Below are 16,768 nucleotides of genomic sequence, written 5' to 3' on the forward strand. Positions count from 1 at the left end.
TAGTCAATTATTGCAATTATGATATGCATTCATTTACCTGGCATGTAAGATTCTTAGGTGACACACCTTCAAATGAGCTAGTACTGGCTTCGAATGGGGATAAATCTCTTGCCTTTGTTTCAAGAGTTTCTTACCATCTATAGACTCTCTTTTCCGCGATCCGAAACTCACTAATTGTAACTCTAAAGTTTGTAAAGTTTCAGTAATTGACCCACAATTTAATTTGTTCAAATAATAAAAACTCACCCAAAATTAATATTGCCTTGGAAAAAAACAGTAAAAAAATACATAAAATACGTTTTTTCTACATTTTCTTTCCATTTCGCAACCACACAGTTCCCTAGTAACGTAAAGGTAGTCGAAGGTCCACGCGTCCTTGATCACGTTGCGTCGCTCGTTTAACATTCAGCCAGCGTCTGCTTGACCTTTCCATTCCTACCTGGATTATCTTCGTCTAGGCTTGTATATCACACTTACTAATACTGATGGTTAGATAAGTAATTCAGTTAACATTATTTAAAAAAAATTGCAATCACGCAATGTATTTGTAACTGTGTGAAAATTAGTGCTGTCATGTTTTTTTTTTGGTATACATCATGGAAACATCAAGTTTCAAAACAGTAGACTAGAATCAGCTAACGACTACAGACTGTGCTATGTGTGCCGAAATCTCAAGCGAATTTCCGTAAAATTATAAAAATAACCATTTATCCTCACTGCTCTTATTCGAGTTATGGAACTAAGATTCTGTAAGTATATCGTATTACCTAGTCACCTTTTTCATTTCGTGTAGGTAGTAGCCAACTTAGTATCAAAGATATTCAAGGTGCTTGAAAGCCTTTGTCATGGCTTAACAACTGTTATCTTGCTAACGACTGCGACTGACGTTTAACGTGCCTTCCGAAGCACAAAGACGCTCCAATAGCAGTGTACTGTACCGACATCTAGTCTTGTATAAAGGAGTACTTCAGCTATGATCCAATTAGAACGTTGTATCAGTAAATTATTTTTTACTTCAATCAATCCTTTTCTTCGGAGTTCATTTCAAATAATAGCTGTAGTTGATTTTTTGAGCCTAAGACCGTTGGCTCGATTCTCTACTACTACCGACTACCGCCAACCAGCTAGCCATCGATAAATTTTACACGATAATCTGTTAAGCGCCTCTACCAGGCTCCGTAAGAACTATTTCGGCAGTACATTTTAAATGTCAAACTTTCGATATTCGACAGTACAGACTATATAGAATCGCGTTACTAGCAATAAAATTAAACGTTGTAATATGTTAGTTGGTTATTATACCATAACAGACATATTGTCATCTAATGTTCTGGTACAAGACCTGCAATGCCAGTAGCCGCAACCAATAAACCACATGGAATGTGAACTTTTAACGATGATCTTCAAGTTACGAGCCCTAAAAGAAGGCACTTAACATCAAAATTCTTTGTAACGTAAAGTGTTTTTTCATGCCGGCTTTAATGACGTAAATAAATAATTTCGTGAGGCACTGAAAATTACATTATACTGCCTTTTCTTTCTTTATTTCTTACGTTTAGGATCTAATGTCAGTTATTCAAGCTGCTGAAATACCTTTCAGTTGGCTTAAATGGTGCTGACTTATTGACGACGACCAGGAGTTGCTTTTAACGTGAACCAAAAAAAAAATTAGCTATCATGAAACGTTTACACATTTTCATTGATTACATTTTATACTATCTCTCTGCAAAATTCTCAAACAAATTCTCGCAAAATACATGCCTAAACCTCCTTTTCTTAGCCCATTTTTGTCCCACTGCTGGGCAAGGGTCTCCTTCGGAAAGGGTAACGACAAAATAGATATACATTCGACTATTATTTAAACTTTTTTATTATTTAAACGTTTCACTAGTCAATATAAATAGTCGGAAAATTCCATGCACTTATATTCCATCCTACCATAAATAAGATTACTTATATTGGTGGAAATTTTCCACATCCTATCAAAAAGAGTAAAACCTTCAGCAAAAGTGGGCATAATAATCCAACCTTCGAGAACATATTGACAAATAAAATAAACCATTTGACCTTAAGTTTGTCCTTCAAGGTCTGAGCTTATCAATTCCTTGCATTTATCTCCCTGGGGACGGAAATTTTCCGCGATTTATTCCTTTAGAATTGAATTGTATGGAGAGACGTCGCCGATAATAATTTGATTAGAGCAGATGATACCACCTGTGGTCTCAACTCGTTACCTTATTTACTGAAGGTAATACGAATTATACACAAAGAAATTATATTCCTTTCATCTAGAAGTTTATTTTTATTAACTACGTAATACTTTGTTGTGTTTTTCCGATATTTTTAAGTGTCTGTTTTTAAATTTGTTTGGTGAAACAGCAACGCAATATGTTTTGTTTTACATGGATTAATATTGTAGGCATTTTTAAAATAAAAATCGTGTTTGCATCATTTTACACTAATCCTGGACTTTCGTGGATTAACAAAATTTATTTAACGTTGAATAAATAAAGTTTTAGTCGGATATTGATGTTCATATGTATACTTTTAAATAAATTACTTACAGTTACATAATAAATAAGTAAAACAATCAGATTAAACATCTTTAAAATTAACTCAACACTTAAAACTCACAAAATAACACCCAATCAGTGCTTTAATCACCAATACTACCTAATATAAGCACAACACAACCCTTCTCCACCATTAAGTTTCCCGCTCCCTTCCATAACGGTCGTGATGATGGCCAACAAATGACGTCAACGACACAACAGCCTCACTTAACAGTTATTGAACAACTTTGTGAAACATGCCCACTTGTTTAGAGATCGTAAAACTGAGTGAGATTCAAATCTTTGTTACAATATTTGAAATAGATGTATTATTGCTATTGTGATTTGTTATGTTTTAAAACTAGCTGACCCGCGCAGCTACGCTCACGCTTTCTTGTTTTTATTTACTACCGCGCATTTTCAAATTTATTCACATTTAACAACTTCTCTGAACTTCCACAAATAATTCAAGACCAAAATTAGCCAAATCGGTCCAGCCGTTCACGAGTTTTAGCGAGACTAACGAACAGCAATTCATTTTTATATATATAGATTGGGCGTTGTTATTGTAGTTTGAAGTATTTTAGTAGTGCATATGAATGCAGAGAACACGGGCACACAATGTAGATCGATGCGCACAATTTAATTTGATATTCAAAATCAATGAGTCAAAAATTATTGGCATAAATAAGCATTACAAATAATTCAAGGTTTTGCTTTTTTCTTTTCAGTTTGCATTACAAAACTTAGTCAACGAAAAATCTTGCTCCCTGTTTGTTAATTTTTTTTTTATATAACTACTGCCTTCTTAAAGCACAGCGTTCACGTTCATCTTCACTCCTATATACTTACGATTCCTCGAAAACTAAGTACATATACTGATTCAAATGTACAAAAATTTTGGTAACCCTTTATTCAACGCACACAATGTCGCAACACCATGTAATCCGGTACGGAAGTATAACTGAAGTGTTACAAATCCATGAACACATAAATTTCCATACTAATGCGTTGTGATTTATTCAAAAATCCTAACCGCGTTCTGTTTGAACAAATAACATAAAATTTTGTATGTGTTACAATTTTAATGTAGCTCGTAAATAATGTTAAGTAATCCTTGCCTTTTTTATTTTCAAAGATAACTCTAGCACCGAAAATAGTATTGTGATCCGAAATCTTGAAAAATACATATTTCTGTCTAGTCATAATAAGCAGGATTTTAGTGTTTTCTTTTGAAAGTTAAAGGTAAAAATTGAAATAATTTACACTCAAATTTCTGTTTAATATTATTCATACTTCTAAATTGTAGTCAAACCAAAGAATAGTTAGGAAACTGTCTCCCAAATTAGCAACAAAAGCAGCAAAAAGTAACAGACTTTTCCTAATTAATTTGTTTATGTATTAACTTCATATAACCATGAACAAAAAACCCTTCACAATTCATTATAAAACGAAGACTGAAACAATTCCACCCCGAAGTTCGCGAATAAATTCCCCGATCGACTGCATAAAATACCTGCCAGCTGCCCCCAATTATAAATCGTTTATACTTTTATCTCTTCCCATCTCTTGGGACAACTTCCAATATAAAAAGGTCGGAAAAGGCTTTAAGGTTGAAAAACAAACATTTTCGTTTAATAGACTGTTCAATGTTCATTCATAACGAAACCAGCATGCGTATTGTGTATCTCAGTTGACAGTAACTGCACGTCATTTGAAAGCTACTATGAAGTACATTACTGCTTTGGTGTAACATATTTCACATCATAATTTTAGGAAAGAAGCAATATACATAATAGCGTCTATCACTATTGTCACTAGTCAACTAAGATACACTATTTTATAATCATCCAGGGGTATATCATGTATCTCAGTTGACAACAATTTTAAAGCCACTATGCTATAGTGATTAACACGTTATGTCAAAGCAGCAATGTACCTACTACCTAAATAGTGACCATCAATTTGACATACACTAGTTCTCAATTGAGTTACGTAATACGCATGCTTGTTGGAAAACGTAACATTTTAACACGTATTAACCTATAACTGTATATATTTCAAACCAGTGTGGGTATTATTAAAGACTATTAAGTATTTCTAATTTCTATTGGCATACTCTTCAGTTACAGCTTTGGTAATGTGCCCGGTACATGGCAATAGGCTCACCCCACGTGGGATCAAAGCTATAAATGGCAAAACGTGGGTGTATTTAATTTCTGCCTACACTACCAGGTATAGAAGGCGTGAATCTATCTATTTATGGACTATAATTAAACATTTCAAGACTAGTAGCATAAAATGAAATGTCAAAATCCAATGTGATTCATATATCCCACTCGTTCTTTACCTAACAATATCAATAGTATCAAACATAATGCAACGCCTACATGTACTTTATAGACTTATAGACATCTCCATCATATTTTGATATACGTATAAACCCTTCATTCATATAATAAATAATCTCTACTTCCATACTTATATCTAGAAAATCACACAAAATTTAAACCGCAAAATTTAGCATGATAATAGTTAATGACGCGATATGAAACAGAAATATCGCATAAAGTGTTAAAGTTACCCTTATTTCTGCCGCTAAGTTGCTTACACGAACAGAACGGCGAGCGTTGGCTAGTATGTCAAAAAAGGCTCAGTATTCTCAGTATTCGTGAATCCATTTGCTCTGACGAGATCCGTAGTATTGACTCACGTGATAAGTCTGTAACTATGAGCTACGACTTACATCTTCATCCTATTACCTTTGACACAGCTAGGACTGCCATCAAATCTTGTGGCAGATATAATATTTTGCTATGAAATAATATTATATGATTAGATAGATAGGTTTTTGTGGCAGAAAGAACTGTATATGAAGTCGATGCCGTGCAGTTGAGTATTGTTTGCAACATTTGCAATTTTCACTTGAATGTGCTTTTTTATCATCTAATGAATGTAACGTACGTAAATAAGATACTTACTAGTGGCTGCCTGAATGTAAGTGACAAGGAGCCTGTTGTCAAATTGAAAAAGACTGCTTCTTTGATACGTTACAAAACATATATGCTTAAATCGCACCACTTGAATTTAAAAATAAGTTTAAAGCAAGGACACATTATGAATTGAGCATTTTGGTAGAGAGAAAAACCACACTAAGTACTTTAAACAAACGCCTGGCCAAATACGCATTGCACTAAAACCAACAGCTGAAAAAAAAATTGCAAGTTAATCCTTAAAACGAAACCTAGCATTTTTATACACTATGACGTCACTTTACAAAGTGTAAATACATGAAAGCTTTGACCTTTCTCTATGTAGGTTGCAACGATGTTTGGTATAACACTATTATTCCACACTAGTTAGATTTTTTGCTTCCTTCTAAAACGCTGACAAAGGCTCAGCGAATTTCAGTGAGTGCTTGAATTAATTTAACATTGTAGCTGAATTCATTTTATTATAATGTACTTTTTAGTAGAAAATGTGCTTTAGTTAATACGCCCACGTTATTGTAGTTTTTGCTTCTGTTTGTTTCTGTATTTGTTTAATAATATAAAAACCCACACACGGCTATTTAACATTTTATAAGTTATATATAATAATCATAATTGTACAGTCAACTGTACATAGGTAAGCTATAATTTATATTTTAGCCTACATTGTAACTTATATTATACTTACGGATAAGTTACAATGTTTGAAGGTACAAAGTCCCCAATCGCACTTGGTCGGCGCAATAGATTCAGTGTCTAAGCATTAGCTCTTTCCGAAGGGAGATTATTGCCAAGCTCTATGACGTTCATGGTTTCAGTTTTTTATAAGTGTTAATGACAGGTCTCTAAAATAGAAACAAATTGCACTTTCTTAGGTAATGATTGAGCGCACCCAATATTCATTGCGTAGAATATAACTCTATTGTTGATCAAAAACATTTATAGCAAAACAATACCCAACCCAGAGTCAAATCTGTCACTTCTAGAGTATTCTAGACTAATAAACGCAATTGTCACCACAAAGACAATTGGTGTAGTAACAACATTTTAAAATAATAATTCCTTTTATTTGCTTCTTTAATAGAATATTGTAAAAAGTCGTTCCCATTAATCAATCTATCTTTGTTGGCTCTCAAGTTTATTTTAAGAAAGAATCAATATATCGTTCAAGTCGCTTAGCTATAAGAAGTGTAAAATAATCAGAAACTCATTAGGCCTGTTTTTATTGCCATTTACTTGTGCTAAATCGATTTTATTTTCAATAATAATTCATAATACATTGACCGTCAGTATTTCATTGCTGCGTATTTTTACGATACAAGCAATATAAGTTAAAAACTTAAGACACATAGACACTTAACTGCTAACGTTATTAATGCGAAAGTTTTAGAGGATAAATGTATGTTTGTCCGTTACCTTTACATGAAAAAGATTTCGTAAAGAATTCTGATGTTTGGAACAGATAGATTTAAACCAGGATTAAACGCCTCGAAGTCTTTCCACGCGGACAGAATCGCGAGCTGAAGCTACTATTGGGTGTTTATTTTGGCGTATAGGGCAAATGGTAAAAGCAGTAAATTGAAAGAATTGTAACGTATTATTTTAAAGTGGTTTATTGAACTTTTTCGAACAAGTACAGCTTTATTCTTAAGTACAATAATAACTACTCTTATCATTATTCTTAATTAATTAATTTAACACTTACATATAGTAAATTCGTCTAATATATTTAAAATTATTCAAAAAATATTCTTACGTACGAGTATATCATTTTGGCATTCCACAATGAAAACCTAACTCAGTGCAACAAAAATGTATATTTTTCTATAATTTTCAGATTTCCTTCTTCTTGAACAGCGCAGTAAATTTGCCAGCTTGATACGTCGGCATAAACGGCAAGTATTGTGTCCATTTCCATCTGAAAATGCAAACCAAAGTTAATTTACAATAAGCGCTGATTTTTCTACCGCACAAATGTATTTGATGAACTTATTCCTAGTCTGGTAGAGACGTTTGCAAGATTCTACATGTTATTATATCAAAAGACTCTAAACTGACAGTATTTGAGTACAATCTTGGAGCAAGCAAAGCCTAACTGCTTCTGTATTTGTTTGCTACGCCTGTATGGCATAGCCGCTTAACTGATTTTCATGGAGACAGCCGCTTAGAAAACATCACGCAGATAGTTAAAGACCCATGATCTCCAGTGACAATACAATAAAGCAGTAAGAATACGTCACCTTCTAACAAGAGTCATTCCTACAGGGAAGTCGTACGTGTCCCCGTGCTCGGAGGCGCCCGCCGCGTCTAGACACATCTCCCGCGCCCACGCCGCCAGACCGCGCTCCTCATCTGTACCTAGTTACAATTATGTGGGGATACTTGTGAGTAACAGTAGGGTTCGATGTCCTCATTAAAGTGACCTCTATGGTGTCTTTAGTGCTGTCTTGCTACCATTAGCAGTACTAGACTTTTAAATACCAATAAATAAAGTCGTTAAACATAACTTGACTAACGAAATAAAAGAAAGAAAAGATGCTAGCTGAAGATACATAAAAAAATATTTATACATATATATATATCATTAAGCTCGAAATGAGCTATAGTGTAAAGTGCGTCATTTAAATTTTCATTAAGGAATATTCCTACATATCGCTGGGAAAAAAGGTAAAAAATTATAGGTATACGAGTTCACGTGACGCTTCTCCTTCTTTGCAGCGGCTCGTTGCTACTTTCAGACATATATGTAAACTTAAACAGCGCGTACTATAAGTATCGTCTATATTAAGTAGTGTGAACAAAAATCCCCAAATAACACAACAGCCAACTTTAAACCCTCTTACAATATCTAGTTACCTGGTATCAAATTATCCAGCAAGCAGCCCACAATCCCTCCTACTAGTATAGAGGTAGACAGTAATACTTGCAGCACAGCATCTAGCGCTTCGACCCCGGTCTGTATGACCCCGCTGTGAGCTGACATCCACTTGGTCAACACTAGCGGGAAGAATAAGCTGAACCCTATGATGTACAGGTTACGAGAACTGTTGAGGTTCACGTATTGAAGTGCGGAGAGACCTGTAGATAAAAGATAAATTCTGAGAAAAATGCTGTAGCTTCCAAAAAGTATTCTTGATATGATTTAAATTCATACCTATAATAGTAATGATAACGCGAATAACACTACATACTTACCTAGATACTAATAAGTATAACAGTGGTTAGAATTCAGAACAGAATACAAAAAACGAGTATTTACAAATAATTCAGGGAGTGTCACAACATAGAATTTCTGATGGTGCAACAAACGTGAGCAGAAACGTTTTGACTTACCAAAAGCAGAGATCATTCCAAACATAACACAGAAAAGTCCACCGACGATCGGCTGCGGGATGATGATGAAGACCGCACACAATTTTCCCACGATTCCTTGTATTACCATCAGACCTGCCGCCCATTGTATTACACGGCGGGATCCCACCTAATGCAGCCAATTCGAAGAATTACAAATAAAGTCAACTGAAATATCGGATCTCTTATATCCTGATCAGGGATGACCTAGGCGCGTTCCTGGGTGGATGGCCAGACGCAATTATCGGCCGAGCCGACTGGGAATTCAAAGAACAGGCTTCGGCTCAGCAGTGGGACACAGAAATATGCTAAATATCTAAAGGTTATTCTAATTTCAGAATAAGTTTGCATATATTCTCAATTTCGTCCTGAATGCCAATTGCTCAAACCGATTGCGAAACACATTATGGAAACTTTAAATGACTAACCGCTAATTTCGTTTCCACACTGTTGTTTTGCTAAAGTAGTATTTCAGAGCGAAGCTAATATAGAGAATGTATAAGGCAAGTTCAGAAACATAGAAAAAATAAATCATTAATCTCAACACCAAAAAATCTTACTTTTGTCACACCAATAGCTCCAACGTTTTCACCGAACGTGTTGGTGCCATTACCAGAGCCCCATAGACCAGCAAGAACAGTGCCAAGACCCTCAGTACCGAGGCCACGGTTGATCGCGTGAAGTGGAGGTGGTGGCGCCGCTATCAACAAGCATTAAAAGGATGATATTTTTTGCGGTATACTTTGCAACAATTTTTAACACAAAATCATCTATTCAGAAAACATCTATTAAAAATCTCCCATTGCAAAACCTTTTCAACTCATTAATAATAATAGTCTATCTAAATAGATAGAGATAGATAGAATAGTAACAGTGAAGAGACTTATCCTTTCGATTAAAAAGCCCAAAATATCATACGTATCATACTTACCACACATCCTCGCCGTGGTAGGATAATAGCTGATAGACTCGACAGTACACGCGAGCACACCAGCCAACATGCCCAACACGCCCGCCACGCTTACTGTCGGTATACCCCATTGTCCTGCACAAATTATATTATCGTTACGTAATAACATAGGTAATAGAGGCAGCTCCCTCTAAGGCAGATAACACGAATGGTCCAAAGGAATCATCACACAGTGTGGTTGTACGATCAGTGGCTATGAGTATAATATTGCTATCTCATACCTATTGGGAGATTTGACTTGTATATTAGATCCTAAAATTTAGTTTTTTGGGAAATGGATTACCAGGACCCCAATTACTCACTATTAGGTGCCCCTAAATATAGAGCAAAAATATCACTTACAAGTTTAACAGTTATAGAATATGCCACCAAAAACATTCTGTAAAAAACCTCAAGTCTCGCAGCTCAGTCTTTCTGGCGTAAAAAGTGGTGAGATCTATATAATACCAAGTCGATTAATCTATTTAGTCTCTACTTAAAGGACCTGCTGTCTTAAGTTATAACATATGTTATTATCACGCCAGTATTAAAAATATTTTACGTTTAAAACAAATAGATCGACCTGGCCATCGCATGATTTGTATGTATTACACTACACAGCACGACGAGAAGTTAAATGCTCCCGAAATTTTAATGGCGAATTTGTGTTTTCATGCGATGACCAAGTCGATCTATTTGTTTTAAACGTAAAATATTTTTAATACTGGCGTGATAATAACATATGTTATAACTTAAGACAGCAGGTCCTTTAAGTAGAGACGAAATAGATTAATCGACTTGGTATTATATAGATCTCACCACTTTTTACGCCAGAAAGACTGAGCTGCGAGACTTGAGGTTTTTTACAGAATGTTTTTGGTGGCATCTCACTTCTTTTTGTAGAACGAACATAAGTCCAATTTGTATGGAAATACGTTTTTTCTTATAATTCAACATATTTTCCTATGGGAATGTCGTTTAGTTTCATGGGCTAAACACCCTTAGCCACCCTATATGCCGTCCCGTTATGCCTCATATAGTAGGTACCTATCTACACCTATTATTTATTATTTTCTACAGTAATAATGATTAATTAACTGCAAATGTAACTTTGTATAATCTTATACATTTATAAGAGATTAGAAAGTTATTGTTGCAGTTAGTGTATTTAAAAAATTAAACCGAAAATAGAATCGAATTTTTAATCTCGAGTAAATATTTCAAGCCAGACTCGACAATAGATACTCAATCTTTTTTAAATTAATCAAACTTGTTTTTAAATTAATAAATTTATCTATAAATATATAAAACTCAAAGGTGTTTGACTGACCTAGATTTTAGACCGATCGGGCTGAGACTTTGCATGCAAAGAGCTACAATGACGTTAGTATCCCCTAAGAAAGGATTTTAATAGATTTCATCCCTCAAGGGATAAAATAGGGAATGAAAATTTGTATAGAACTTTGTAAATTTTGAACCGATTGGACTGAGTCTCGCATGCATAAAGCTACTATGACGTAGGTGTCCGCAAAGAAAGGATTTTAACAAATTTCACCTTTAGGGGATAAAATAGGTGTGAAAGTTGTAGAAATCTTTTAGGATTTTCGACTGATTGAACTGAAATTAATCTAGATCCCCACATAGGATACTTTTAACTACGGCAAAACCTTTTGACTCCGACAAAGTCGCGGGTGGAATATAGTAATATACTTATTATTAGTGTTCTTTCTTTCATCGTGGTATTTTCGACCAATTTGGTATATTTATTTTTTAGATTTTGGTACTTAAAGAGATGTCCAATCATGTGATTTTCGTAATCTTTACATAATACATACAAGGGACACGAGAAGGGTCTGTTCAACCCAGGCAACTGAACAACCTTTCTCTAGGAACATAAGTCCAATTTGTATGGAAACACGTTTTTTTCCATAATTCAACATCTTTTACTATGAATGTTGTTCAGTTTCATGGGCTAAACACCCTTAAGTTATGCCTCATATAGTAGGTACCCATCTAGACCTATTATTATTATTATTTTCTATTACTACAGTGATAATGATTTACTAACTGCAAATGTAACCTTGTAATCCTATACATTTATATCGGATTACAAAGTTATTTATGCAGTTAATGTATTTAGAAAACTGAACCGAAATTAGAAAATATTTGAATTTTCCCATGATTAAGACACTAAACCCTATTTGTATTCTAAATTTGAAGCTTCTATGTCTGCTAGAAGTACCTTATACTTTTGATGATCGGTGAGTCAGTGAGTCAGTGAGTCAGTGAATCAGTGAGTGACAAAATTCAGAAACTTTAACAAGTTGTTATTCTTAAACTACTGGTTCAAATTGACTGAAATTTTAAATATACCGTGTTTATACAATGACTGATTAGTTGCTGCAAATTCAGGCTTCTTGTTTTATCCACAACGAAATTATAGGGGTGTCAAAAATAGCCCGAATTGCTTCGAGAAAAGGATGGTACGGCCGTGCCGCTTTTTTTTGCTCGACTTGCGGGGGCACTTCCGTGCCCCCAGATATTCTTCAAATCTATATTTCGAAATTACGTAATACAATAACGGAGGATCTGAATTAATTATCGCCTACCGTTGAATTCAATACATATAGTGTAGAAGCAGGGAGAGCTTAGAACGCGAGCGCCTTGAACCTTGAACTTTAGAGCATTCGTCCTTGCGATATTATATCAAGGAACCACTTACTCCCCGGGGAAATATTGCTTCTTACTGGTTTATTGATTTATCTGACGCACTTTTACTGTACTACACTTCATGTATTGAAAAAATACCATAAGGTCTTGTATATTTTACTGTAATTAATGGTTAGCTAGGTGGACATCAAGACGCTCTGATAATATACGGTTAAACCCAGAATATTGTGTCCTTTAATTCTTGCATGATGCAGGCTGCATCATGCAAGAATTAATATGATATGGATCACATAACTAATACACGGTCAGAAATCGTTTGATCCTTACAGTGAACACGCGAATCATTTTTGTTGCCACCTTCTTTACTACACAGCTCATACAATAAGCATTCACTAGGGTAAACGAAAATATTAAGCATAGCTGTTTTTTAATTAATAAAAAAGTGACTTAGTAGCAGCTTGGAATTTTACACATGGCACCTATATTTAGCGCTAACTATTGTAAAAGTATTAATCTTCAACTTACCTGGGTAAGGCACTCTGAACCAAGGAGCATCTCTTATAATATTTAGTTTGACGTCAGTCCTGGCTGGATGCTCCGGCGGAAACACCCCAGTCGCAGTCAGGATTCCACATATAGCCCACATTATTGCTATTGTTAGCAATACCTAGAAAAATATATTTACGGAGAGCTGGAAAATGATGGATTGTAACTGAGTTTTCCAGGAATGGCATAGCGATGACATTTAATTTTAAAATATTGAATTGAATTTTGTATTATAATAATTATAGGTAATCATTTGAAAAGTCACTCTGACGTCACAGGGTGATTCATTTTAAAGCAACGTGTGACGTCATGACGCCCACACGTTTACGAAATAATTAATGCGTTTTATTGCCACTTTTATTTATTTCAACAAGCGAAACTTTACAAAGAGAGTCTTATTTCATCTGAACAAGCAAGAAATACGTGTCTATTTTTTAGTTGATCTTTTTTAAATTTTATTAATTTTACCTTTTATTCTGAAATTCAGTCATTATCCCTATTGATTGATTCGTAGAAATATTCAGAACGTAGTTGGAAGCTATATTTGAATTTACAGGGATTAATATTACTGGTGCATAGTGCTTTCATAGTAAAACTGAAATGAAGCTTTAGTACTTGGTAGTAAGGTTCATTTTCCAGTGTACTCGTGTTTGTCGAATGAACTAGATCCGCTTAGTTCCTCTTTATCTCAGTTCGCAGAAACAGAGGCGTTTGAGTTCATTTTAATCGTTCCTGTAGTGCTGTTATTAATTTAGTTTGTAAACAAATATGATACTACTCACATTACTGATGCAACTTTCAGTGAAATGAGTTTTGTAATATGCGTTTCTGCTGACCAGGTACTATAAGTTATACTGCGTACTATGCATAGGTGTGTAAAAAGTGGTCAACTTGCCTTTATATTAAATGAAAAGTTAATACCTCAAGTGGAGATGAAGATACTCGAAATAACGTTTTGTTGAACCATAAACCTGTTTCTTATCAAGCATACTGTATGCGCCAGTGAACTTTGTGTGTCTGAGTACAGCAACAAGCCGCTGTACGTTAAGCGAAATATCTACAATTTAGGTAAGTATAGTGCAGGTGATGAGTGAAAAGGTATGACTATTTTTGCTTACCGGAAACAATTTGAAGAGTGGGAACCAGGTAATAGTAATTCCTCTTTCTCTACTCCAAGTTAATGTCGGTATAGTGACGTTGGTCATGCATTGGGAGAATATCGTCAACAAAATGAACGTCCTAGAACAAAAATCAACAGTTAGTCAATTAAATTACGTTGTTTTAAATACACATAATGTTTTATTTTTTACTTCAGTTACTGTATATCAAATAAAAAAAATAGTTTCACTTTAATCTTATCTGAGGTCTTTATTTTATATACTATCTTCATTTTCTATATTTTATTTAATCAAAATCGGATCAGCGGTTTTATTGACTGTTGGAAAAAAGTCACTGGGGTTATATTAAGGATTATCGATTAAGCAACTATAAGGAAAAACATCTTGTCAGTACCTAATGTTATTTAAAGCGGTTCTTAGAAGGATATAAAAAGGGGCTCGATCCCTCTCATATTTACTGACACGGGACTTGATGGGACGGGCACCCAACAGTTGAGACAGTGATGAATTACATCATAGATTACGCAATAAAGTGTGAAAAAAATGCACTCCACTGCCTTCGTAATTCAAGCGGAAGTATATGCGAATGTTTGATCACTTACCTTGTTTGGCAATAGGCTTGTTACAATGGACCAATATTATTAAAAGTGATATTTTAATAAATAGGTGCTCATAGCCAGTTCTGCTCACGGGTCGGTAAACGATCAGTGGGTTAAGCAACCGTTGGTGCGGCATTCTATAGATGGGTGACCACATAGTGGTAACTGAATTGCGCGTCTCCGTGCTTCGGAGGGTCGTGAAAGATCTGTCCCGTTTGTTGTCAATTGAGATAACAGTCATTAAGCCACGTCAAGGAATATCGGGCGGCATGAACAACTTTGACACCAGGTTGACCACTAACCATACCACAGAACAGCACAGAATAGATTTCGATAATTAACTGTCTCTACCAACAATGCAGTTCAGAATAAAATATAAAGCTTAGCAAGGATCAAAGTATATTCATTCATAACTAGATCACGTCCTATTTGCTCCCACGCACTGCCATTGCAAATTCTATAAAATTCCAATTGGATATCTATAACGCAAAGCTCACTGAAGCAGAAGAGATTAGAAAAGACCTGGACTTTTGCATGCATTCAATAGTAAGTAGAACGATTCAAACGTTTGAAGCGGTGCGATAAAGCCTTCAAGTGTAGGCGGCGATGAAGAAATACATTGTGTCGTTTGATGCAATGTAGGGAATTGTCATCTCGTTTCCATTACACGATTCTTATGAATTCTAAAAATGTTTTCAAGAAGCATCATGTTGGAAATTGTGGAAAGCAGTAAAAGTTACAGTATTTGGTATTGACTGCATTTCTAAAGAGATGAGAATTTTGACAGCATGATGCATGATGAGTATCTCCGATTATAATAGATTAAGGATAGAATGATCCTAGAATAAAAATGAAATGTTGTATCGAATGTTTTATCACCAAAAGTAGGTCAATTCTAAAGTTGACTTTGTATCGTTAATACTATTTTTTAATATTTACTAGGCATAACACATAATCACAAATTATCATAATCAGGTAGTTATCATTTCACCCCCTTTCCCTTTCCAAATTACACTCTCCAATTCAGCCAACCGTAAACCCAAGAAACCGTTCAGTCATACAGATAAGATACCAGGAAAACATAAGTCGTTTGGAGCCTTCTTCATATCCACCTCAACAGGTACTCGTATTTATTTTTTAGTTCCGTGAGAAGCGCTCAAAATAAATATGTGCCAAAGCAATCACACGTTCCTTCCCGTGCACTAGGGTTGGCAGCGCCGAGAAAATTACGTTATGCCGCACTACCGGGTTAATCTAATGGAAACTTTATGTAGAGGAAAATTTTCATTTTAAAATTCAGTTTTCTGTATAATTTTTGTTGAAGATGATACTTCATAATATCATATTGTGATGTTTACTTGGTCGTAGCTGTGGCACCGTGTATTTTTTCAACCTACGTCGCCTACGTCGTTTTATTTTTTTCCGTAATATTATTATATCTATATATAAGTTATACCCTTTTAAAAATGGACTTGAAAATATGTCTTGCTTTTATTGGTATGTACCAATATGCTTTGTATTTTACTACACAATATAAATATTTCACTTAAACAATCCACTTTTCTCTAATCATAAGTCACTTTACGAATAACAACAAATTTTCCAAGTTTTATAAACGTCTATTTTCTTCAATTGACAACCACACGACTAGCACATTTAATATTTCAAAGGCAGCCCTACAGAGTCAACGCAAATATTTCCAATCACGAGATTGCACCGCTCACGCAAGCACGTTCCATTCTTCAGATGAAATAAATGAAATTTTAAATCCCCCCGGAGTTGCGGAGCGGAGGGGAGGGGGGCGCTAGTCTCAGACAAATTCTGTACTATACAGATAAGCCGCTTAAAAATATTGTCCGCCCTTGTTTATATTGTACAGAAATTAATTTACGAAGGCAAAATAAAGATTCTTGCTTTGGAGAGAATTTAATGAGGCAAAATATTGTCGTCTAGCGAAGGCCACAACAATATTGGCTTGCAAGATAAGCAGAAG

General features: G+C 34.9%; 1 protein-coding gene across 1 annotated transcript in view; it reads right to left on the bottom strand.

Moving 5' to 3' along the window:
* Positions 1 to 7,344: 7,344 nt before the first annotated feature.
* The window catches only part of LOC142975138 (solute carrier family 23 member 2), a 35,914-nt gene continuing 26,490 nt past the window's right edge, over positions 7,345 to 16,768 (bottom strand). The window contains exons 8-15 of the mRNA XM_076117839.1: positions 14,177 to 14,297; positions 13,038 to 13,179; positions 9,825 to 9,938; positions 9,454 to 9,593; positions 8,876 to 9,023; positions 8,399 to 8,620; positions 7,783 to 7,900; positions 7,345 to 7,460 (exon numbers count right to left, since the gene is read on the bottom strand). Of these exons, the coding sequence (XP_075973954.1) occupies positions 7,376 to 7,460; positions 7,783 to 7,900; positions 8,399 to 8,620; positions 8,876 to 9,023; positions 9,454 to 9,593; positions 9,825 to 9,938; positions 13,038 to 13,179; positions 14,177 to 14,297 (1,090 nt within the window). The 3' untranslated portion in view covers positions 7,345 to 7,375. The remainder of the gene's footprint in view (positions 7,461 to 7,782; positions 7,901 to 8,398; positions 8,621 to 8,875; positions 9,024 to 9,453; positions 9,594 to 9,824; positions 9,939 to 13,037; positions 13,180 to 14,176; positions 14,298 to 16,768) is intronic.

The sequence above is a fragment of the Anticarsia gemmatalis genome, chromosome 8, assembly GCF_050436995.1.
Source record: "Anticarsia gemmatalis isolate Benzon Research Colony breed Stoneville strain chromosome 8, ilAntGemm2 primary, whole genome shotgun sequence".
In the NCBI taxonomy this organism is placed as follows: Eukaryota; Metazoa; Arthropoda; class Insecta; order Lepidoptera; family Erebidae; genus Anticarsia; species Anticarsia gemmatalis.